At 39.9% G+C, this 25,943-nt stretch overlaps 2 protein-coding genes across 4 annotated transcripts in view; both read right to left on the bottom strand.

Annotated features, from left to right (window-relative positions):
* Nucleotides 1-1,351: 1,351 nt before the first annotated feature.
* On the bottom strand, nucleotides 1,352-13,802 carry ctcf (CCCTC-binding factor (zinc finger protein)). Of its 2 annotated transcripts, none has more exons than XM_053320022.1 (16): nucleotides 13,500-13,802; nucleotides 9,444-9,624; nucleotides 9,205-9,344; nucleotides 8,946-9,044; nucleotides 8,680-8,859; nucleotides 6,188-6,400; nucleotides 5,919-6,081; nucleotides 5,090-5,260; nucleotides 4,865-4,998; nucleotides 4,600-4,720; nucleotides 4,319-4,468; nucleotides 4,044-4,204; nucleotides 3,660-3,842; nucleotides 3,432-3,564; nucleotides 3,104-3,340; nucleotides 1,352-2,927 (listed from the first exon to the last, which is right to left on the bottom strand). In XM_053320022.1, exons 2-16 carry the CDS (start codon nucleotides 9,610-9,612, stop codon nucleotides 2,680-2,682), a joined length of 2,502 nt encoding a protein of 833 aa, XP_053175997.1. In that variant the 5' UTR covers nucleotides 9,613-9,624; nucleotides 13,500-13,802; the 3' UTR covers nucleotides 1,352-2,679. The 2 variants fall into 2 exon arrangements, with proteins under 2 accessions (XP_053175997.1, XP_053175998.1); XM_053320023.1 differs by having other exon boundaries at nucleotides 5,919-6,072.
* A 6,982-nt stretch (nucleotides 13,803-20,784) lies between these two features.
* ripor1 (RHO family interacting cell polarization regulator 1) overlaps nucleotides 20,785-25,943 on the bottom strand; it is a 67,694-nt gene continuing 62,535 nt past the window's right edge. Inside the window, exons 18-24 of one of the 2 annotated variants that reach the window (XM_053320021.1) lie at nucleotides 25,653-25,788; nucleotides 24,170-24,331; nucleotides 23,833-23,991; nucleotides 23,550-23,746; nucleotides 23,152-23,235; nucleotides 22,301-22,391; nucleotides 20,785-21,338 (exon numbers count right to left, since the gene is read on the bottom strand). In XM_053320021.1, the coding sequence (XP_053175996.1) occupies nucleotides 21,241-21,338; nucleotides 22,301-22,391; nucleotides 23,152-23,235; nucleotides 23,550-23,746; nucleotides 23,833-23,991; nucleotides 24,170-24,331; nucleotides 25,653-25,788 (927 nt within the window). In that variant the 3' untranslated portion in view covers nucleotides 20,785-21,240. The remainder of the gene's footprint in view (nucleotides 21,339-22,300; nucleotides 22,392-23,151; nucleotides 23,236-23,549; nucleotides 23,747-23,832; nucleotides 23,992-24,169; nucleotides 24,332-25,652; nucleotides 25,789-25,943) is intronic. The other variant, XM_053320020.1, reaches the window with a different exon arrangement.

Raw genomic sequence — 25,943 nt, 5'->3', positions numbered from 1 at the left:
ACTGCTTTGTTCTCCCTTCTGCAGCTCCCTCTGCTCACCTGACCACTACTGCACTGTGCTTTTTATTTATTCTATTTAAATGCAAAACCCTCCACATCATGCTATTATAGCATGTTTACTAATCATCTTTTATTAGTTGCGTGTCTTCTTTTTATTTTTCTTTAAAGCACAATGGAGTAGCACCTGTAATATCATTATATGTAAATTATAATGACAATAAAGCTTTCTATATTCTATATACTGTCCCTATCTTTTTAGATGGAAAGCTGAAATCAGGTGGAAATACAGGAAGAGGAAGATTCCCAGGGAAAGTTCCTACAGTCCAAATAAACATTCTGTTAAAACTGATTTCTCTTATTTCTTCTAGAAAAATAAAAACAATGTCCACACTGTGAGAAGAGTCAAACATCCATCATCTATTCAGCCATCTGCAGAACATTAACATGATACAATGATAACAGAACATTTTGTCGTCTTGTTTTTACAGAGTGATCTCTCAGAACACAGCAGTGCACTCACAGGTTGGATGTTTTGGGGTGATTCTTATAGAAGTATGAGTACAATGATTTTTCTTTTACCACTTGGCACTAAAATCTGTCTGTTTGCAGTGGTTCTTCTTTACAGACTGGACTGCAGTGTTTTTTTTATACAGGGTCCAGTCACATATTAGGGTCTGAGCTGGTCTTACAGAGCATCTAACCAATGTTCAGTTACAGAGGAAATGCTTTCATATCACAAAATAACATCTTGTTGTAATAAAAAAGGAAGGAAGGCCACATGACAACCATTATTAGCTGTGGTCAAACTGTCATGAAACCTGGGCTGAGAGTTAGTGTGAGGAGCCCTCTTTCATGACTTCATTCATTCACATCCTTCCAAACAGTATCAACACATGTCAAAAAAAACCTCAAAACTCAAAAAAACAAACAAGAACAAGAATGCTGTTTGTTGTTATTACATACAGTTTACTAGCTGAACTTCATTCAATAAACATGTTTTTCCAGATGGGTGTCAAACGGTTTTAAATCCCACAGAACAGATACTCAAAAAACCCTCTTTGTTTCCTTTACAGGTAAAAAGGTAGCATCACAGCTTCAGGGCCGAATGTTAAAAAGGAGACAAAAGCTTGTGTCAATACTACTGAACTGAACCGAGATCAACCAGGGAGAGAAACAGGGCGGCAACTGTGTGAGAAAAAAAAAAAAAAAAAAGGAAAAAAAAGCTAGAAATGAAAGTTAATTTCAAAAGAGAAAACAAAACGGCTATGAGCAACAGAAAAAATGAAGAGAGCAAAATAATAGTGGTTCAGATTCAGTGTGGTTGGTTAAAAGGGGCATAATTGGGGGGGGGGGGGGGTCGGGACATGGAGTACCAGATATGACACTGACATGTGTAGCATATAAATTTAAGCCCCTTTCAACCAACACGTCTTCAAATCAACTATTTTAAAAAACATTAAAAAGTTAAGGAAAAGCAAAAAAAAAAAAAAAAAAAAAAAAAAAAGGTTTAAAATGTGTATTTACATGCAAAACACCTACCACAGGTTCTTTATTGTGGTGGTGGGTGGTGTCTGGGTGGGGTGTGGTGGTGTTTGAGTGACTTTGATAACTGTTCCAAGCACAACATGAACTGGTGGGCGAACACATGAGGCTGCTTTTATTTTGAAAACTTGTTTTGATTCTGTTTGTGTGAGATGATTCAAAACGCATAAAACATAATTCCATAATTCATTCAAATATTTGGAATGTTCAAATCACAATTATAGTACAATATTTGAGTCTTTGTTTGTCTTGAGTTGATGGTGACGGCAGACAGTGGAACAGCAGAGGAGGAGCTTTTAACCAGACACACACATCTGAGTGATAGCTGAGAGAAACATGTGGCACCTCTGTGATTACAGAGGGGAAGGAGGGAAAATCACACTTTCTGGAAAAATAATAATAATAATAACAATAATAATATGCATGTGGTATCTCAGAGGCAAACTAAAGTACCATATACTACTTCTTTATTAGGAAAAACTACATTTAGATCTATATATACACATAGAAAGGCTTGGAATCTGACAATGGGCCTTGTTGCGATAACAGCAGAAGCAGAAGAGAGGAGGAAATAAGAGTGAATTATCAAGGTAGATAAATGAATGTCTCCTTTTGTGAGAGAGAGTGTGTGTTTCCGGCTCAACATTAACTCTTGAGTGTGTGTGTGTGGGTAGAGACTGATACAGGATGTGGCTTTTTTTTTTTGAGGGAGGGGGGGGTGGAGGGCAGAAACGAGTAGCAAAATACACGATTCATTCAGAGGACATTCAAACTGAAGAGAGAGAGCGTTAAAGCAGAGAGCAGTCTGGTGTTAGCTGGGAAGGTGTAGGTGTGTGTAGGTGTGTGTGTGTGTGTGGTCCTTTGTTGTGTATGTGACCCACAAATGTCAGCGTGCCAGTGTAAGAGTATATGTGTGTGTGTGTGTGTGTGTGTGTGTGTGGAAGTATTTACATGCGGCTTCCCTTCTTGGTGCAGGGTAGTATCTGCAGCTGCTGCAGTTAAAGAGCACACAGGATGGAACAGGAGGTGAAGGCAGAGGAAATGTTAATGTGTTTCTGACAGGTGTTTTGTTTTTTTTGTGTGTTTTTTTTAAATGAGTCTTTAGTCCGGCTACATGTGTGTTGGCTGCGTGTTGTGTTCACCGGTCCATCATGCTGAGGATCATCTCTGGTGTCAGGTCTCCGTTGGCGGCTGCGGCGGCCGTCTCCTCGTTCACCGCCAGCTCCACAGTCTCCACCCCTTCCCCGTCTAGCCCCACCCCCTCCACCGTCAGAGCCACTCCCTGCTGCAGAGGCGTGGCTGCCGAGGTGTCGCCCTCCTCTTTCTTCACGATGATGTTCTCCACTGCTCCCGTGCTCTCGTCCTCCACCTGGATTATGGCAGCGGCTGTAACACACACACACGAAAAGAAAAGGTTGCAATGTTGCATTCAGGGGGCGTGGGAATGAAAACTAGGTCAAACCTGCTTTCTGTTTGATATCACTATGGAGGGCTGTATAGTGTGTGTGCTTTGACAGATGTATGAGATCAGACATGAGAGCAGTAGATGTTAGTGTTCTCACCAGAAGCAGCTGTCTTGGCAGCCACTCTGACTGACTTGCTGGGTGTTGGTGGTTTGGGGGCGTTCTTTGGGGGTCGGCCTCGTTTCCTCTTGACCGGTGGCTCATCGGGGGCCGGTACTGGGATGGCGGCCGGGGCCTGGTCCAGTTCCATGCTTTCTGGATCGTCCTCTTCCTGTAACAGTGCTTCCTCGTCGCCGTCGCCCTCGTCTTCCTCGTCTGGTTCGATGTTATCTTCCTCTGGAGAGACAACAGAGGAAAACACATCATATGAGAGCTGAACGCAGTGCGATGCTCATACTTGCATTAGAAGACAAAGTCAAAGCCTCACCACTGTCCTCTTCATCTCTCCTGCTCCTCATCTTCTTCTTTCTTCCTCTCTTTCCTTTCTTCGGGGGTGGGGTTCCGTTCTCGGCGTCCTCCACTTCACCAGAGCAGTTCTCAGCGTGGCGAGCCATGGTGTTCTGTAAAAACACACACACACAGTTACTGAGTGTGTAGACGTTTACAAGCTTCCGAGTCAGTATTCCCCTTCAGCTGTGTGACGAAGTGTCCTTACCCTGCGTGTGAAGGTCTTGCTACACTTGGGGCAGACGAAGGCGGTGGGGACAAAGTTGGGGTCGTGGTAGCGTTTGAAGTGCATGTCCAGCAGCTGCTTCTGTCTGAACGTCTTCTCACACTGACTGCAGGCGTACGGCTTCTCTCCAGTGTGGGTTCTACGATGCATCACCATGTGACGCTCCTGAGCCCAGAACACACAGTTATAAACCAGTCACACACACACAATAAACTATATATCCATTCAAAGTTTAAAGATGTTTGTATAAGACATGTAAGATCCACAAATATCTACTCAAGCTAAATCTGTAAAACATGCATCACAGCCCTCATTAGTCACCAGTATGGTTTTATAATCACTACATATATGAGAGGAGACACAGACCTGGCGGCAGCAATAGTCACACATGTCACATTTGAACCTCTTCTCGTTCTTGTGGGACTTCTGATGCTGGATCAGGGCGTAGCGCTCGTGGAACACGGCGTCGCAGTAACGGCACTTCTTTCCTGTCTCGATAAACGAGTGCTGCTTACGGAGGTGGACGCCTGGAGACACGAGCACAACGGGAGAAAAACTCGTTAGGAGGAATGGAAAGGTGTGAGGTCTGTGCAGTAAGTTTACAGTGTGTGAGTGTGTGTGTGTGTGTGTGTGTGTGTTACCTAAGTCACTCTTGCGTGCGATGACGGTGTCACAGTGTGGACAGTGGAACTTGGCCACGTTCTCAGTGTGTTTCTGCAGGATGTGCATCTTCATGGTTCCGCTCTGGGTGAAGCGGGCGTGGCAGATGTAGCACTCGTATGGTTTCTCTCCTGTCAGCAGGATCCAGCACGCACACATGTTTAATAGTTTTTAATCCGCTCATTATTGTCTGTTATCAATCACAAAAATTGAAGAATATAAAAGGGAAGGCACAAAAAAGCAGATGAGCTGTCAGTCTCACCTGAATGTGTCCTCATGTGTCTCTTCAGCTTGTAGGTGTCTCTGCTGGCGTAGCTGCAAAGGCTGCACTGGAATGGACGCTCGCCAGTGTGGGAACGAATGTGACGCTTTAGTTTGCTCACCTGCGCGCACACACACACACACACACACACACACACATACAAAAAAAAATCAAGATCATGTGACATTATAATGGCTTTTGGTAATAAGTGACACTCCTAAATGACTCTAACTGCTATTTAATTGTGTGAAGCAGCTTGTCTTACCTCCACACTGGCGTAGTCACACATGGAGCATTTGAAGGGTTTCTCATGTGTGTGTTTGTAGCGACGGTGACGAACGAGCTCTCCGCTGGTCACGAAGGCCATGTCACAGTCTGTGCACTTGTGTGGCCGAGTTCCTGCGCGAAAAAACCACAACAAGGCGAGTGTGAGCTGTCTTTAAAGTGCTGCTGTCTCTTATCTTACACACAGGATGTAAAGCTAGCTCACCAGTGTGTGTGTTGAGATGGTTTCTGAGCAGGGTGACCGTCCTGAAGGCTCGGCCACACAGGTGACACTTGTGAGGTCTTTCGTCGGTGTGGCTCTTCATGTGTCTGTCCAGATTGGAGCGGCGGGGGCACGTGTAGCTGCACAGCTCGCACTGGAACGTCTTCTTCACTCCTAACACGCGCAACAGCAGAATACACACAAACACAAACACACACGTCAGATTTAACAGTATTTGAATTATGATCCCGAAGCTGCAAAGCGATCACACACTAAACAACGTTACTCATGTAAAACATCATGACAAAACAGTGTTGGAAGTACTTAGATCCTTTACTCATGTAAAAATACTAATGTCACTGTAGTAATAGTATGCGTTACCATGGTGTAAGTTTTTCAAGCAAGTACTCAATGCAGAAAAAGTGTCACATGACTGTTGTACTCATATATAATATATCATGAGACATATAATGCAGAAGCAGGATGTTACTGTTGTAGTGGGCTGAAATGGAGTTTGTCTAAACTAATGATTAGTATAGTATATAGTATACAGTATATAGTATATAGTATGTATAGTTGTATATCTGCTGTATGTACAGTATATCAGCTGAAAGTCAACCTGAGTGTAGATGTTGTTGCTTATTTCTTGTTTTGCCACTGTCAGTATTTCATTGACAGTTTGAATAGTTACTGATGAACTGGTGCCAAGTATTGATCCAATTCTTTAAACATATGGATTCACACTAAATAATGAGCCAAGAGCTGCAAGTGTCAGACTCTCTCGTGACCTCACTGGAACCACCTGGTGGAATGATGAAGATGTGTGTCTCACCTTTCTTCTTGATCTTGGTGGGTTTGGGTGGTTTCATGTTGCCCACCACCTTCTCAGCATTGACCTCAGACAGAAGACCCTCCTGCTGCTCCTCCTCAAAGTCATACACGCTGACGTCCATGTCTTTATCTCCTTCAGCGTAACGCAGACGGCTCTTTTTACCCTGGACAAACAGGGCAAAATCACGAGCTGAACACCTTTCACATGTCTAACAAAGCCCAGTTTAATGTCTAATACTAAACACACTGATAAACACGCTGCTGTCTCACCTTTTTGGACCTCTTGATGGCTCCACATGGAGGCTGATAGTCAGGGTCTTTGGGCCAGGTGGGGTCTTCATTCGGGGGCTGAATGGGCTCCTCCTCTCCTTCTTCCATCAGCTGATCCCCCACCTCTTCCTCTTCTTCCTCCTCTGGGTGGACTTCTCCTCCCTCCTCCTGCTCTACTGTCTCCACCTCTCCATTAGCACCCACCTTCACTACCTACACATCAAACACATCAACTGTTAGCTCAGTGTGCTGCTACTGTTCTACTGTAGCTGCTGCCCAGTAAAACACAACTAATGTGTCTGATGGATTTAACAGCATAGAGAGTTAGAAGGCAAACTGAAATGTGATTAAGACAGAGATTAGATCCAGATTAGAGGTGTGCATTAATCATTATAAGAACAGGGTGACTGATCAAGAATATAAAAGCACTGTAGATTATTTTACATTCTTCATAGCAGACTGATTACATTGTTATGTGACGGTTTGAATATGTATTCTCAATTAGGGTTGCAAAATTCCGGGAATTTTCAAACTTGGAAACTTTTCATGGGAATTAATGTGAATTAATGTGAATTAACGGGAATAAACCGGGAATTTACTAAACTGAAGGTATGTTCTTATTAGGAAACTTAAATATAGTTGTGTAAAATAATATTTTAGCATAATCCTGACTAAAACAACCAGATATCATGCAGTACAGTTGAATATCTATGCTATCTGAGACCACGCCCCCTACATGCACTGTGCATTCCTCCATCACATGCACAGATGATTTCTACAGTTCTGGACCACACTTTTGAGCCCAGAGCACACAACAACTTGAAGCCAGACTTTTGAGTCTGTGGTTTTGATGACATTATATGGTAATATATTTAGGGATATTTTTATGAGTAAGTGCTATATTTAGCCTTATGGTGGAAAAAATAAAACTGGTCAAAACCAAATAAACCACAATTCATACAGCAAATATCACTTTAACAGACAGGAGTGGAACTTTGATGTTACTAGTTATATCATTTGCACCTAAGTAAATAACAATAACTAATAGTTTTAAAAACATCTTGTATATTTTGGATTTTATGAGTTGTATCTCCACCAGGATACACACACAAGCTACACATCCCTGAGGGGGATGTGTAGCTTGTGTGTGTATCCTGGTGGAGATACAACTCATAAAGACACATTCACAGACACATTGTTGTATTTTTTCAGAGTTGTGTGTGAAACCATTAAGAATAATAACATTTAGTTGCTTTTTTAATATTAAATTATAAATAATTTTATAATTTAATGTAACTTCAACAGCTCAGGGACATCAAGCGACATTGTGCACCTTTTTTCATTGTCAACTTAAAATAATGGGGGTGGAATTGTTTTATCCAATTAATCAAATGATGATACCTTTCCACTAAATTACCCTCAGTTGCCATAAATTCCCATTTAATTCCCATAATTCCCATGAAAAGTTTCCAATTTGGAATATTTCCAAAATTCCCCAGCTTAACTTCCCATGGAAATTTACCGGAAATTTTCCACCCCTTTGCAACCCTATTCTCAATTATCATCATCATCATCATCATCATCATCATCAAACTTACACTGAACATTTGAATGACTCCTGACAGCAGCAACAATTAAAACAAATGAAGTGATAAAACTAAAAGTCTGTCTTGTTTGAAAACTGGTCAAACACTGCAGCTTTGACACAAATGACCTACACACTAAACACACACAGGATAATGATGACAGAAGTCTAAGATATTAAGATATAAAGTTCTCCACAAATTAAACACACAACCTTGCTGGCTTCACCTTTCTGTTGTAGCGTTGTGTAAGTTTGTGTTTATGTATACTCCACAATGGCTTTATTGAGACATGGTAAGCCCATTAAAAGGCAAAAATGATGATATAAAAGGAAACCTAGTGTTAAAGCTTGTTTTCTCTTGGAAGTTGTCGTTTATAACCTTCTCATCAGTTTCATTATTTATTATGAGGGAATTCTGCTCTGCTCTCTGCCTTTTAAGATTGTTGGTCTTTCATTTGCTAATAAACTGCATGTAAAGCATTATGTTGTATATTCAATAATGTAAATCACAACAGACTCATTCACTGTGTTTCCTGGTATATATATTTTGTCTCTTTTTTTAAATAACCATCAAAGAGCTGACAGTTCAGTGAAACATTTATCTCAGTGTTCTTACAGGCTGAAAATCATCCGTTTGATCTCATTTTGCTGTGGTGTTTGCAGTCATGTGACAGAGTTCAAGTCAGTGCCACAAAAATGTGAGCAGGACACACAGTAACCATGAATCAGGCTCTGGTTCTGATGTGAAACTCACTTTATGTAATGAAGAGCATTTCTGTCTGTGACCTGTTCCCACAGCCTCTGTTGCCACCTGATGGCTAGATACCATTACCTTTTAATGTTCTCCCCCCTTTGTATAACCACATGAATGTTTTTTATTAAGTGTAGAGATTCACTGTCTGTGTACCTGAAAGCCCTCAGGCAGCGGCAGGGTGTGGCAGATGACTGGGTCTCCATCTTTTGGCATAGCAGTGGTGTCTACATAGGTGCCTTGCTGCAGAGCCTCTACTGTGGTGGCAGAGACTGGCACCTGGACCAGCTGGAGCTCCCCCAGGCCCAGCGCTGCCTGCTCCTCCATGTTTACCACCTGAGGACAGAGAGACAGACAACTGAGGTAAGAGCGAGTGGAGGTTTAAACAAGTGGAGGACATGCTGCTTTGGAGGAGCACCTACCTGTAGTGTGATGATTTGAGTCTGGTCCACCGTTGTTACAGTTGCTTGGTGAGCAGCACCCACTCCTGCTGATGACCCACCCACTGCAGCATCTATCACCTGCAAATCAACATTTTAACAGACTGTTACACGAGGCAACGCGCTCCAGCAGTCATGTTAGGTGTCTACAGTTCCGGCTCATTTCCTTTCTAAAACTAGGATGACATCACCACATCTGGCACGTTCTTGTCAGACATGAAGCTCTGAGCACTGAGCTTACCTCAGTCTTCATCTGCAGCAGTGTGGGATCCAGCGAGTCCATAACCATCATTTCAACCCCAGCTCCACTGTCCACTCCCACTCCAGCCTCCATCAGCTGCTGCTGAGCCTGGCTGGCTGCTACCATCCCTTCCCCGTGACCTGAAACACAACATTGATGGAAATTAAAACCTGCAATAAAAATCCAAACTTCTGTTTCCTGGTAACGAGTCGACTGTTTCATGTCTGACTAGCACGCACCTTGTTCCAGGACCACTCCGGTCTGTCCATCCACCACGCCGCCGGCCTCTGCAGCCTGCTGGAGGAGGTCTGCCACCATAGCGTCCTGGCTGTGGACGGCCTGGATGGAGGGGAAGTCTTTGGCGGGGACCTCCACCACCCCTACACCCTCTGCTGGCCCTCCCTCCATGCTGGGCAGGAACTGGAACATGAAGACATCATGTAATACAAGTCCTACAGCATTGAACAATATGAAGATTTTCACAGCAACTCCACACTAGAACAGCTAACTTAGCGCCTTTAAACCAAACAGCAGGAGAGTAGAACTGTTTCAGTGTTGGGTTAAACCTAAAGATTCATTTTATTCTTGTTGGTAAGATCATAACCCCAAAATATTTTATTTATAAACTTTATTCTCTAGCATGAGACTAAACCAGAAAAAGTCACGTTGGAATCATTGATTTTTGAAATGTTATTTTTAACAATTAAATGTGTTGCCAACCAAGTCATTATTGAACAATGAATGGTGTGTCTAGCTAATATGAGCTGCTATAAGCACACAGCTATCCACGGTATCTGCACATGTTTAAGAACAAATTTAATGACTTTTAAGACCTTTTTAAAACCTCTTTACGGAAATAATAATACCATTACTGAGACATATCATCATTTTGAAGTCATTTATATAGGACTGTAACTAATGATTAGTTTCATTATAGTTCCAACTGCTTATTATCTTTTTACTTTAATAAGTTGATTGGTAGGTAATGTAAAATAATCAGAAAATAATGATAAACAACATAAACTGAACTAATATAATTACCCTCATTCACTCTGCCACAGCTCTAATCTAATTCTAATCTAATCTAACTCCTATAATTCCACACATTAAGACATTTTCAGACATTGAACATAAAAAACTCAATTGAAGACATCTGAAGTCTTTTTAAGGATCTGCAGGGATCCTGATATCATGACAACCAGAGCCTCAAACAGAAAACATCAAACAGTAGCTCTGGTTCTCCACAGTAAAAGTCAGTACTTATAACCTTTGTGCCAACTCTATACTCCTCATATTGAATCCACCCACATGAAGTGGCAGAACTTGGTTCTACTTTCAACTCTTCACTACTGACATGTATTCCCACTGTTGTGAAAGAACTAAAGTCTGCACACTGGTGATCTCTTGTACTTAAAGCTCTACTAGTGTTACCTGGAACATCAAGGTTAAACTGCCTGATTTCATGCTTTGTGTAGAATGGGTACAGGTGTTCTTACTGCTCAAAGCCCTGAGCTCTGCTCAATCAACTGTCTGCTCTATCACCTGACTGTCCCTGCCAACCTGAGGGGAGGAAGAGGAACATGTTACACAGCTTCACACACACAGAGAGTGACTCTAACAGCCTGCATACAGCTATATCTGACTCTACTGACTGCTCTCTTTAAGACACTTGTTCTCACCTGAGGCTTCAGACTGCTACCTGACTCTAAACCTGCAAGAGGGGAAGAGGGACACATCATCATCATCATCATCACTGTGTGTGGGGCAGATACACTCGATCATTAAGTGCTTCTGTAACTCTTCTTCTCTCTCTTTATTCTTATAGCTTAGCATCTCAGCCAAGTTATAGTAAGTGAAGTGATGAAAGTTGTAAGTTTGCTTTGAGTGTCAGTCTGACTTCAACTAAACAAGCAGTTGAGGAAAATTATTTTTGGCTCTTTCAAAAGTAATTTACATTCACACACTGTCTTCCTGATCAGGTAGCTGGATTTATTCTGAGCAAGACCTCTTTTTGCTTCTAGAAGCAGGAATGTACAAGCTCAATTAGAAAAATTGGCTCAAGTAAGGTTGATTAAGATTCTGAGCTTGTGAAATAATGTTTAAAAATCATGTTAAAGTCTGTGGTTGTATATCACCCTGAAAAAAACTGCATGGAAAATTAATATTTGTGAACTAAAGTCTACAGTGAGTACATAGAAAAAAACCTGCTTTTGTGAAAATCTGGCTACTAATTAAAAGTGGAAACTGCATTCCTGCACTTTGTGTGTGTGACACAAAGGCTTCACACACACGTTTACTTTTAAACCTTTTATATCTGAAAGCAAAGCATGATTTTCATAAAGGCATTTTTCCTGCCATTGTGTAACCTCACTGCTGATATCATCTGTTCAGTTTTAATTTAAACAAACTCAAGTTATTTTTCTTTCACAGATTTTTGTAGCACTGCCTGTCCAGCATAAACACATTATTTTAAAGGCTGCTCTTTTTATGATTTTATGATGTAAATATGTCCTTTATCTTTATGTGGAATTGACTGATCAGTTTGTAAACGGCATCTCACTTCCTTGTATACTGAAAGCATATGTGAAAGTGACAATAAAGCTGAGTCTGATACTGAGAGACAAACACAGACCTTTGAAATGATTTCCCAAACACAAAATCTTAGTGACCCTTTTAAGGCCATTAGTGAATTCCTTGCTGAATTTCCACACATTTACCCTGATCCTTGAATTGATCTGTGTTCAGACTGAAGATTGCTGAGGTCATCAAGCAAAGCTGTTTGAAAATGTAGTCAAACAGTGACAGAGCCCTTTGACCCTCTCAGCCCCAGTCACAGCCTCATTATTAACATGATCTAATGAGCTCAACACTGAGTGTGTAAAGTAGTAATCATCTCATCATATAAAAACACCAGAGCTGCATTCTGGTCTTAAGTTCATGTGAGCAACTTTTAATGTAGACTACACATCATTGATGCCCTAATAGTGCAACAGCTCCAGAATCATGGTCGTGCTAACAGTGACAAAGCCTAACATGTGTTTGTTTGCACGTTTCCATGTCCACCTGTCTTTTATGTTGCTAAACGGGTGGAAGCTTAAGAGGCTCTGGGTGCAGGCCTTCCTACATATTCTGACTTATGCTTTTAACTCCATTGACCACAGCATGGCAATGATACCAAACGCCCAGTAGAGCAGCTGTCGCCTTCTTGTACAGCATTTATACAGCGGTATTTTTGTAGCTCTCCAAGCCGAGTCGTAGAGGGAGCTCTCTGCTGTAATATATATCTGTGGCTATGAGGCTCTAGGTGGGCTTAGAATAAGAGACAAGCGGGCGACTGGTGCAACAACAACTGCCAATTCCCGACCACGGCGCGATGATCGAAAAAATAGAAAAGCAACAGCCGATATTGGAATATAGCTGAAGCCTGAGCGACACAGATGGTGTATTTGGTCATATATGGTCGCTGTGATCGCCGAGGATCGTTTTGCTGTGAATGCTTCGTCATTCCGCTTTTTTTCCGCGCTGGCCTTAATGTACCGCTTCCGTGTGTTTGTATTTCCACTAACAGGAAAGACAAGTGTATTGATTTATATTTCAATAGTAACAACTTAGCTTTAGATATAGCGAGTATTAATTATGTTAAACGGAACTGTAAAGCAGACGTTGGTTCGGGTTATTTCGGAGGCTCTTTCGTCACTTTCAGTCGAGCTAAATACATTGGGGTGGGGAAGGGCCTCGAATCCATGCTAACCTAGCTAGCTTCATTACTTTAAATAAAAGGGTCCCGTTTAACGTTATGTAACCGATAACGAGCCAAAGACGCGACGTAGCATTAGCTAAGTCAATAGTGACAATGTTGTGTGCATAGCCGCACTTATTAATAGTGAATGTATGTTTGTTTTAACACTTTGCGTATATTCATGCAAACAAGCTACCATTAGCTGTGGGCGATAACTTAAACCCGCCAGTTTCCATGTCGTCAAGGCTGTAAAGACGGGAAACAAAGAAGCGAGAAAATGGACGCCTTGGCCTAAACTCTCCAACCAAATCATCCAAGTATTAGTAACTTATCCTCGACGATATTCTCACAGATACGCGTTAAATGGGGCGGTTTGTGTATATATTTCGTAGAACTTCAGCTATTTAAACATATTTTGACGGCTTTTTCAATAACGATAGAGGGAGACAAACACTCTCCGACGATCTGCCCGGACCCAGAGCCCCATCGTGACACCTAGAGGCCGATTAAAGATCCTGCAAACTCCCCCCTTATCAGAAAAGTAGTGATACTTTACCTCTTTTTAGTGTGTTTCTCCTCCCGTTTAACTCGTCCGAAAGCACTGAGTCTGTGCTACAAAGTTTGGCAGGCTGGCAAGAAATGCTGTCTTCTTCGCAGTTTGTTTTAATCCCTCTCCCGCTTTAGCAGAGTAGCCTCTGCCACAAAATGGCAGTTGGGAGCTCAGTGCGCCTGTGCGGCCGCTGGGGGGTGGTGTCGAAGCTGCTGCAAACACCCTGATTGGCCAGGAGGGGCGCCCCGTTGGAATACATTTAAACCCATTTATCACAACGTTAGGGGATGGAGCTGCCTTCTTGTTCCTGGGAGATATGAGCTTTCCTTACAGGAAACAACCTCGACATATGAAAGCTATATTGAAAGTATTAATAAAAGTCAGAAATATGTTCATTACTAATACAACAAATAAAATGCTTGATTTGAAATAATTATGAGCGCATATATTTAATGTAATTGTAAGTGTGCTTTATGGTTGATTAACTTGCTTTAGAACAAAATCACATCTAGAAGTCAGTGCATGTGTGCATCCATAATGCAACAACTGCCCAAATAAATCAATATTCACTACCGTTTTTATTTTAAATTGGTTTGAATGTACAATCACTGATGTAAAGTAGAACATGCATTTATATCATCTTTGTTTCTTTAGGAAACAACTACAGAAAGTGGTGGATATTGTCACATTTAATTTGGCCAACCTCAGATGATTATGATTCTCCTTTAGATTACAATTTGACTTGCAACTTTGATATGACTTCATATTCTCAGACATACAAAAATCACTAGTAGTACAAACTAAATCCACTCACATTTATTATATATGGGTCCCAGAGATCCCAGAAACAGGTATCTCAACACCTGGACAAATAAAATCAAGACTATCTGTGTGGCCAGATATCATTAGAAGGAACTGAGGAAATGTATCTTTTCATGTTATGGGTGAAGTGACCTTTTGGGTGCTTGAATTAAGTGTTCTGCTTCACACATACTCCCTTAAAATATGACATGTGAAACTACAGATCCAATACATTACACATCTGTTTAAAGACAGAATATGTTATTTGTATGTGTGTATGTGGGTAGTGTAATCATAATAAACACAACTGCATGTGAGACAATCTTTAAACACATTTTTAATAGTTTGTATATATTTGACACCAGAATGCCTGGAAATATATTTTAGAAAAGAAAAAAAAAGAAAAAAGAATAGAACATTTTGTTTCAAATGCCGCACAGTTTATCAAGCTTGTGGAAAAAAATATATATACTGTGCTGCAGTGTTTCCCACTGTCTCACACTCTCTTCATTCTTAAATAAAGTATCTCATCTATGTCTTATTGCATCTCTGTCACTATCAAACCTTGAGGCACTTAAACACTGAGATGCTTTATGGATGCAGAGGTAAAGCTGCAGACTGCTGCTGTCCTATAGAAACTAAAAATAGTGGTAAATACAATGAATACAGTGGTAGCGATCACATATACATACAGTAAGTCCCCCCCTCCCGACCCCCTCTGCACCTGATATCGGTCCTATGATTCCAGTGACACCATCACTTTTAGTATGCTGTAAAGTACAACTAAACAGGAAAATTGTGCACAATCTACAACTTGGAATCAGCCCTGACTTCTGTTGTAACAGCTGAAAGTCATATCTGGATGTCAGGTCTTTTCAGGGAAACAACAGTACAGCAGTCATTTCTTATTGCTTTAAATAAAAAGGGGTAGTTACTTTTATGAGCTATGGCAGAGGATTAGGGCTATGTGGAAAAAAAAATCAAAATTCAGAGATTAAAATCTGGATATTGAATTCTGAGAATAAACTCAAAATTCATAGAGAAAAAAAATCAGAATTCTTTAATCTCAGAATTCTGACTTTATTTTTTACTTCATAGAACTCAAAAGCACAGTCTATTTAAAGACACGGCTGTAATCTCTCATTCATAGATAGTTACATCTTTACAAGTATACACATTTGTTCCTCATAAGAGTCTTGAACGTTGTAGATTCTCAGTACAATTTAGTTTTGCCAGCAACATTTGTTCCATTAGAATGTCAGTCTCTGGGAATAAACAGGGTTGGCACATTGTACATTAGGAACCTGAACCCTCCTGATTAGAGACAGTAGCTGTGTCCCCATTTCATACTGTTCACTAATAAAATGTAACATGTTTACTTGTGAGGTTTCGTTAACAGTGTGGTTGATGGTGGTGCAACCGTTCAGACACAATGGAAAAAAAACAAGTCTGCAGCTATGCTAGCAGCTCTGTGAGGCTGTACATAGCTTACACACAGCAGTACTTTGTGCTACGGTGCTAACATGCTCGCAATGATAATGTTAAAATAAAGAAAGTTGATGTAGGCCTATTTTTCCAACGTTGGCATTTTGACTATGAGACAAAATTAGCCCCTTTAATTAGCTATTGAAGCGAACTGCTTAAACTTCTTGCAGAGGGTCTTAAATTAGCATGACGCACAGAATAAATAACATTAAAAAAAGAACACCCAGGCTTGATAAGTGCTACAATTTTCCTTTAACATGTTTAACATGTTCCTTTAACATTTCCTTTAACGTGTGTTAGCAGGTAACTTTTACTAGTTCACCATCTTGGTTTAGCGTGTTAGCGTAGCAACATTTGCTTTAGTGGGACTAATACAGTAAAGCTGATGCTGACGGGAAACCAAAGTCTTAGACACATTCAAATTTTGATCTGATGATGAAAAGTTGCTACATGATAGCCAAAGCTAATCAATTAACATAGACTTTTAGACATTTTGACTTGTCAAAGCAGGATCAGCACAGGTAGAATGAATAACACTAATGGGTGAGCCAGTTGCATGGCTCAGGTATTAAACATGTTCACAAACTGACATACTGGGATATTTAATGGAATGAAGCCATCATTGTTAGTGTTATTATTTATACCTGTGCCTTTTCTACTTATAGAAGTCAAACTGTCTGCCACGAAAACGGTCTATTTGTCTGTCTATTTGTGGTAGACCAACTGCCCTCACTAGAGCCCTGTGGCTAATAATTACATATCATTTCCTGCTATTACAAATTTTGCTTCATACTGCCAGAAAAGAGCACCACCAACCATTAACACACAATGTTTACCTCGTTGTACAGTAGTATACAGTATGAGACTGGGATGCATCTAAACACTGTCAACAGATCAACAGACCTTCCAGTAATGGTGCTCAGGAAATGCTTGAAAAAGGCAACATCACTGTTACCAGTGTCAGTGTGAATCTAATGAATCAACATTACAATGAACAAGAACAGCTTATCATGGGGCTGGACATTTAGGCATTGTCACTGACTGGCCAAACTCAAAGTGTGGAAAACATGGTGGACTATGAAGAAAGCAGTGTTATGCATAATGCTACAATACTTCATGTACACTTTTGTTTAACCTGCAGAAATATGGCCATTGCTTACAGAATAATACCAGTGTTTTTACATATTCCCCCCTCCCCTCCTGAAAACACACATTCTGGACATGAGTGCTGGCCATTTTCCAAGCTTACAGTGTTACATTTTTTTAATGTATATGTATGAAATAAATGTGTAAAGAGTTTAAACCTGCTTGATTATGGTAATCCAGTGAAGAACAGTCTGCTTTTAAACGTAGATGCATGATCATTGTAGACATGACGTTTAGTGTGATGAATTACAGTGTCTGTATTTCAAGCTGGTTTCAAGTCAGTGGTGTTTTATGCTGTTGTGACAAAAAGCTTTGATTTTGAATGGAGACAAATTGCATTCACCAAAGTTTAAAAAATGGAGACATTCCCCCTTAAATATTACTTAATATATCATAATTTAATACAAGATCTGTGTCTCAAGAGAACATATCCTAAATTTCAGATATTTCATAATTATAAAAAAAACTATATTTACTGATCTTGTAATTATGTGTTAGTAAATCATAGGATATAATTGTGACTGTTTTTCATAATTACAAGATACACATTTTGTAATTATAAGATGCTAACCCATATTTATGATAACGAGAGGTCATAATTACATGCCTTGGAGGGGTGACTAGGTGAAGTGAAGATAATGTTACTATAGCTGATGATCACACTTGTTACTCCCCCTGCTATGGCCCCTGCACAGCCCCCCACCCACAGTAATTAACCTAGGGGAACTACTGGCATACTAAGGCATTCAGTGTTTTTCTTTAGTGAATGCAATGTGCCTTCATATTTTGGAAAACGGTCAGCAGAAATGTAAAGACTTTAGCATGTCATGTACAGTAAATGGCATAAAACATGCAAAAACAGTGGTATGACCCTTTAAATTAGATCCATTTCTATTTGAATCATATTAATTCATATATAAATTCATATTCAAACATATAAGCATTCCAATACAAATGAAAATCAATTATTAGTGAGCTGATCCCAGAGCTGCGTGTGCTTGTTTGCTCTGCTCAGTGATTTAGTCCTCACAGCTGTCTGTGAGATCATGCTAAATATCATCACTAACTTCAGACAAAAATCCACCACCCATTACAGCAGAGATGTGAGTGGCACAATTAAGTGCCAAAGAAAGTACTGTCCTAATCAGTCAGTCAACGAATCAGCTCATTAAAACTGATTGGTTGAATGACTGAAGATAAACTGTCATTATACAGTAAAAAAAAAAAAAGAAAAAAAAAGCATCTCAGAAAAACAAATTATACATTTACAAATTAAGACTCTGCTAAAATAAAAAAAATTTACAATCAAATAACATTTAGTTCCAGTGGCATATAGTCATATTATATGTATCTTCATAAACAATACGATATGTAAAGAGTAATGGCACTGAATTGCTTAAACCATTCTCTGTGCAGAAGCAATTTAAGTTTTCTACAGTCTCAAACCTTTATACAAAACTACAGTGTGAGTTATACTTTTTTCTTTTTTTAATCCGTTGCCAGTTTTTTAAATATTTTTTACATTTAACAGAATGGCCAGCGAGACAGAGAATGAAAAGCTTACATGTTCTTTTTGTCTTATTTGATATATTTTGAATTGAAAGACGTTTCACAGTTAACAAGCCAGCAGTGTTGCAGGTACGAAACAGGAAGCAGATGGATTTTTTTTTTTTTTTTTGCCAGGTCAGATATGCTGCTGGCTGTTTGAGCTGTAGTATCTACAATGTCACAGGTTCCCTCCCTGCATCAGCCACAGTGTATCATCCTGAGCAACACACTGCAGCACTGCCTGCTCACCTTGTACAAGTGGCTTTAAAAATAGCATTGGCTAAAGGACTCTAGCTCTATAGTCACAGGTCCAGGAAGAATGTAAGAATATACAGTACGACATATCTTTTCCCATCATATCAACCTATACAACCTAGTAAAAATCTCTAGAATTATTTTGGCTCTCCTCCCACACAGTCCTATGACCTACAGGACACTTCGACACTCCTACATCAAGACTTTGATGCTCCTTCTGTGATGAAGGAAGTTCAGCTCAGTTGGAACAAGTACTGGTTTGCGCTCAAAAATGAAGATCTTCAGGATGTGTTTCATATTTGCTTTGATTGATTTGTTTTTCTTTGAATGAAACAAGAGCTGTGGATGTGGTTCCCCCACCTCTAGGCCTCAGTATGCTTCAAGTGAACTACTTATGTCTAACAGCATCTGATACCTCACTGGTGTCTGACAATTTATGTAACAATACATCAATATGTCCACTTCACACAGAGATTGGCCAGATGTGTGCAGGTGTTAAGTACGTTAAGCTTTCTTTTGAGCTATTTTCTTTACACAGAGTCTTTACACAGATGCTGCCATTGGTTTTGGTGTGAACAACCAGGCGCAACATTATGCCGGCCTTCAAGGAAAGACTATCAAAGTGTGGGCCTTTATGCTAGAGTCAGTGAGATACAGGCAGGAGAAATCTGTCAGAACCGTTAAGACTCTTTTTCTATTAGATGTGTTGGGATGACATATCATACAAACTAGTTCTTTTGAAGCATACTGAGGCTTTTACTGTGCAGCAGTGCTATAAGCAAATCACCTCACAACCAGCACAGGTGATGTGAATTGTGACATTGTGACTACAGCAACCAATAACTCCAAAGCAAACCAATCCTCAAAACCAGTGTTTCTGTCTCTATGGATCTTGAATGAGTTCCCTATCTCAATAATCTCCTAGTTGTTCCAGCAGTGAAAAAGAAATTCCTATGAATGAACCCAGAATTTCTATATTTTTGAGAACAAACCAATGCTTTTCCCCATTTATGTGAGTCAATCACAGTTTCAGTGCACCGGTCAAATGTGGGCATGACGACTTCCTCTGAAGCTTCATTGTTTCCATTCTGAGGTGCGTTACATAGTACACCAAGTCGGGCTGTAGCACTCTCACACAGTCTCAAGTCTGGTCGCAGAACATGTTTTCAATTATCTCAGTCACGTGTGTTTTCATTAGTACTTGTCTTGTCCTCAGTCAACAGTCCAACCTATTGCAGTCTAGCTTTTTTTGTGTGCCTTTTTTGACACACATGTCAGTCCTCCATAAGAACTCTTTAATATTGCATCACTGTTTGGCACTGTCAATAAGTAATATACATTTTCCAAATTTTGTTTTTGCCATATTTGATACACATGTGTATTAGGATGTTGTGTAGTTGATAGTTAACTGAGTGTTTGTGCAAGAATATTACCATTCCAATATAAATAGATATTTTAATAGAATGCTAACTAGTCCTGGATTGAATCTCATCTGTACCTTAAATTGGACAAAAACATTATTCCCAAAGGATAAATGTAACTAATCATGGAACATGTTTAGTAAAGAAATAATGAAACATTTATGGCAGACTGTTTTGTTTCTCTGTTCTTGGTTTTGATTTGGACTCGACTCTCTTAGTCTTGACTACAGCCCTGGTGTGAGTACTGCATACAGTGAAAAGATTAATGGCCTCAGTATAGGCAGTGCTATGTGAAAACAGCCAGTTGTTAATGTTCAAGTTGTCACTTCATAGAACAAGCTGGGCTGTTCAAAAACAAACTTGAGTCTAAACTAGAGACAGCAGTATTGAGTAGGAAATGGAGTTGAATGTAATGGCAGGGTTAGTGGTAGTATTATACAGCAGAATGTTATATTCACTCTCCTGTATGTATTCCCACAGTTTAAGTCAAAGTAACTGATATCAAAAATACAAGAAACTTAAAAAAAAAGTTTTTGGCACTTAGTCGACTATGCTACAGGAGTTATCTGACAAGGTGACTTTAAATAGCTCTGTAGACGTTTTCTAGCTTAATTCAAAAATTATATGTGTGTGTGTCTGAGCTGTGGAGGGACATGTCTGCCATGGCGAGGAATAAGTGGGAACTCTATTACCTGAATATGACTCACAGACATGCCCCCCCCCCATGTTCTCTTAACTCCCCCATTCCAGCCTTCCATCCCTTCTTTTATCCGTCTTTCCGTTCAAGCCTCCTCACGTTGTACATTCTTCCCGGCATCTTTACAGTCCGACTGATTTTCTCTGAGTAGTTAGCACAGGTTGATATATTAGATTGGTTTTGTGTAGCTTACTGACTAAATGTTTGCTCAGTGATGAGTACAGATGTAGTTGATGATGTGATGATGTGAACTCTTTGAAAGTGTATACTGGATATCATGTGCTAAATATTGTCTCTGTATGTTTTAGTGGTGGGAACAGGGTACTGTGTTTTCTCATTATGTTGTATGAAAGCTCTGCCACCTGTGTTTAAGTGTGTGTGTGTGTGTGTGGCATTAGAAAGCTGTGCTGGCCATGCTTCCAGGAGCGAAGAGTCTCGGTATGCCGTCCTGAGACATCTCCACGTGTCTGTGGGCCATCTTCCCCTCCTCACCTGTGTCACACAATAAAATGGAAGAACAAAAAAAGCAGATGCAAAAAAAAATGAATGAAAGAATGGATGAATGAATGAATTCATTCATCTTCTCTAGTGACATTTGTGTTGGGAAAACTCAAAATGGGTGAACACAAGACTAATGATGACAGGACTTATTTCTGGTTTAATTATTGTCTTCTGTCAAAAACGTATGAATGAATGAATTAAAGAAAAAAATGAATGAAAGAAAGAATAACAAATAGTAATTTTAGACATCACTGTAAATGTATAGGAAATAACAAGTGCATAAAGTGCTCTTTTATTCATAGTGTAGCCACTGTTATAAGTAGTGATACTGATACATGTACTTAAAGGTGGAATGCAGGATGTTTGTCTCCACCTACTGGAACTTTGAGTAATTATAAAAGTTATAAAAACATGATCTGCTAAATGAACATCAATGAGATTTGCTTCAGCCATCAAAATTAGTCAAATCAAGTCTTCTAAGTTTCAACGTTACAGTGTTTTTAGTATCAAAGTCCAACCAGTGTTTGTTACCATACTTCCACCACAGCTCAACAGGGAAACACTGTCCGAAAACTGCTCCTAGACTTCTAAAGCTTTGGGTTACTCTATACACCTCTGGCTATGAGAACATTCTACTCATATGCTTTACAGCTGGCATGGATGTGAGACAGGTCTGGGTAACATTACATCATGAGTGATCACGTGTTAAATGAGTCCAGATTAACCCAGTTATTCAAACCATCCAACACCATCCATCCATGCAACCTGCTTGTATCTGCATTCATATAGCTCACTGTAAAGCAAACCTCCTTGCAATCTAGTAACATAACATCCACCTGTAGTGACTCAGGAACCATCTTTCCTGCTTTGTGCTTCTTGCAATCAGAGTCACAGTTTCAGCAGGAAAAGCACTGCCTAGCTGTCACTATTAATATAATGATGGGTATAATTACCAAGCACTAGCAGAGCTTGTTTGGCCGCATCTCTGACTTCCTCCTTGTCTGTCCGACAAAGATACACTAACTGGTCGATGCTTTCTTTGGCCTGGAAGACAAATAAATATATCAAGTAATATTGATCATTAGCAGTGGTGGAAAGTCACTATTCAAGTACATTAATTAACAACAGTTTCAAGATACATGCTACTTTCTACATTTCAGATGGAAATAAAGTACATTTATTTGACAGCTTTAGTTACTTTAACCCACCCCTCACATTTATCTGCTGACCCTTTGGAGGGGCCCCACCCCTAGGCTGGACTAAACTAGCTAACTGTATATAAAGTAGTGTAAACTAGCTAACTGTATATAAAGTAGTGTAAACTAGCTAACCGTATATAAAGTAGTATAAACTAGCTAACTGTATATAAAGTAGTGTAAACTAGCTAACCGTATATAAAGTAGTATAAACTAGCTAACCGTATATAAAGTAGTGTAAACTAGCTAATTGTATATAAAGTAGTGTAAACTAGCTAACTGTATATAAAGTAGTGTAAACTAGCTAACTGCATATAAAGTAGTATAAACTAGCTAACTGTATATAAAGTAGTGTAAACTAGCCCCACCTCCAGCAGCTACAACAGTAACATGCTGCTCTAACATTGATGCTTCACTATTAATAATTTAATGATGTCATATATAATATTTTTCATGCAGGACATTTACTTGTAATAGAGTATTTTTACAATGCTGTATTGATACTTTAACTTAAGTAAAAGATTTGAATACTTTTTCCACCACTGATAACGTGTCCCATACATAAAGACATACAGTTCTATGATGTAACCTTGCAGCAGTGTTTGTACCTTGAGACAAGCTAAGGCTTTACATCCACACACTCTGGTCTCCACATTCTCATCTTCCAGCAGCTCCAGACAGCTGACCAAAGCCTGAGGACAGAATGTTCACAATGTTTACTTTCTTCAATATACCATGTATGAGGCTGCTGTGTTAATTTCATGTTAATATGTGCTGGATAGGTATGGCTTATATTACAAAACTGGCCTAATTTTAACTGTGGTAAATCACCATGGTAACCTGCTTTGGAGCAGTTTAACTCCAGATGTATGTTGCAAATAGACTACAAAGGCAGACCTCCCACTAAAAACTGTATACAGATCACATTAAGAAAATGTGTTATTCTTTGCAATATTATGGTGAAACTATGAATGTTTGGAGCGTTCATCTCTGTGCAGTGTCTCACCTGCTCTCTCTGTCTGGGCTGAGCAGCCAGGCTCCTCAGCACAGAGCTGGCTGAGGCTGACACTTTGCCTCGTGGGTCTTTGAGTAATTTGGCCACAGCGTGAAGTCCTTCTCTCCTCAGGCTGCACTCTGGAGGTCGCCTCAGAGCGTGGACGATCACGTCCTGGTCACATGACGCCAGGCTCTGCACCAGCCACACTGTAATGAGGAGGTTATCACTGGTTATTACTACTGATCAAACCTTTTACTGCACTCATTCTGGTATGTGTGTGTGTTTGAGATACCCTCTTCTGCCAGCTCAGTGATGTGTGTTTCCATGTCGGTGATGCCGTTGGCCTCCAGGTAACTCCACAGCTGGAACAGCGTCACCATCACTTTGTCTCTGTTGCCGCCTCGCCGTGGTAACCGCTGATCCAGCACTCGCTCTGCCAGACACAAGAATACTACACACACACACACACACACACACACACACACACACACACACACACACACACACACACACACACACACACACACACACACACACACACACACACACACACACAGGTGTTATTGCCACATACACGTTCAGCTACACACTCACACTAACATGCACACATGTGGCAGATGCTGCTGTACCTGAGTCAGCCATGCTGCTGGCTCTGTCTGGCAGTATGCTGGAGTAGACTGTGGACAGGGTGACCAGGAAGCTGTCAGCTGAGACGCTGTACACGCTGCCCTGCCCCACACACTGTTGCCATAGTGACGCAGCACCTGTGCACAAGCCCAGCTGTGGTATCACTGTAATGGAGAGAAGATAGGACATTTAGAGAGTAAGGCCACTTTCTGTAGTTTTTGCACAAACATCAGATTAAAACTTTTTATGTATTTTGTGAAATTTTGTGATTTGCAATATCTCTCTCTTTCATTCTCTGATAGGTTTCTTATGATGAGAACAATGAGATGTCGGTGATCTACAAACTGTGCAATATGTATATATATTTTATCACTTCAAATCTATGCAATATCAAACTCAGGTATATTATCACTCAACAACAATACTAGTCTTGTACACAACGTTACAATTATTTTACTATATTTCTTAGATTCTTCTTCTTTTTTACAATGGTTGTTTTTTATTGCTTGTGTACTTATTATTTATTGTTCTTCTTCTTTTTTTTTAACCCTAACCCTTCTATTTTTACTGTCCACTCTGGTGCTGCAATACTGCAAATGTCCCCATCATGGGATAAATAAAGGACTAAAGGAATATCTTATCTGAAGGTGGGTCATACATTTGTGTCACTCACCACAGAGCAGCTTTTTCCAACAGTGAAATGAGACATACATTTTCTATACTTTATTGATCCTTCACAGGAAATTACTTACGGCAGCTACTTCCACAGTCAAGACAGCCACACATACTGTAGCATCAAACACATCTGTAACTATCCATAGGAAAAAAATACTAAAACACCCTAAAACCCCTAACCCTAACCTAAATTGTGCTAATAAAACAAAAAATATTTGTGATAATAATTACTAATAAATACTCAGTGAGCAAAAAAAGTACAGTATCTAAAAAAAGAGGGTTAGACACTTATAAACATGTACAAAATACATATATATATATATATACATATACATATACATATATATATATATATACACATATATATATATATATATATATATATATATATATAAAAAATCAAAATCCCCCTGTTTTCTTTTTCTGTAAAACCATTTTAATGACTCATCTTGAGCATGGGGGCAGTTACAGGAATGCATCCAATTAAATGTGATTCGGAGTGAGTGGTTAAGCCACAAAGCTTATAAAGCTACACTTGACCTTTAGTTTGTGGTAACATCTGACAAGGAGGTGAGGAGTGGGAGGTGTGTGTTTGAACAGCAGCTGGAAAAAAAACCCAACTTTCTTTATGTTTTCAAAAACGGTGTTTGAGGACTAATTTCTTCATTTCACCCACATCCTCTTCCTCCTAACCTAACAACACATGATGATGATGGTGTGTGTGTGGAGGTAAACAGTCCAAAGAGGCTCAACGTTGCCCACTGGTGGGTGAGGTGAGGAAGTAATGCCTTAATGTGACGGACAGTTTACCTTCAACAGGCTGTCGGGAACGTCGTGGGTTCTCCTTGGTGACGCGTCGGGCGATTTCGAGGACGCGAGCCTCTCTCAGCAGTCTGTCCAAAGCGTACATCTCTCCACAGCGCAGAGGACCAAACATACCCAGCCGCTACAGGACATAATGTAGTGGATTACTTTATATTAAACTGAACAATATTTTAGTGGATTTCAGTAGAACTATCATTAACTGATCTACTACTATATTATCACATTTATATTCATTTATTCATACAAATGAGTATATTTTGCTGGTAATAATTGTGT

This window comes from Scomber japonicus, chromosome 5 (genome assembly GCF_027409825.1).
Source record: "Scomber japonicus isolate fScoJap1 chromosome 5, fScoJap1.pri, whole genome shotgun sequence".
NCBI lineage: Eukaryota > Metazoa > Chordata > Actinopteri > Scombriformes > Scombridae > Scomber > Scomber japonicus.
This window is presented reverse-complemented; position numbering and strand designations above follow the sequence as displayed.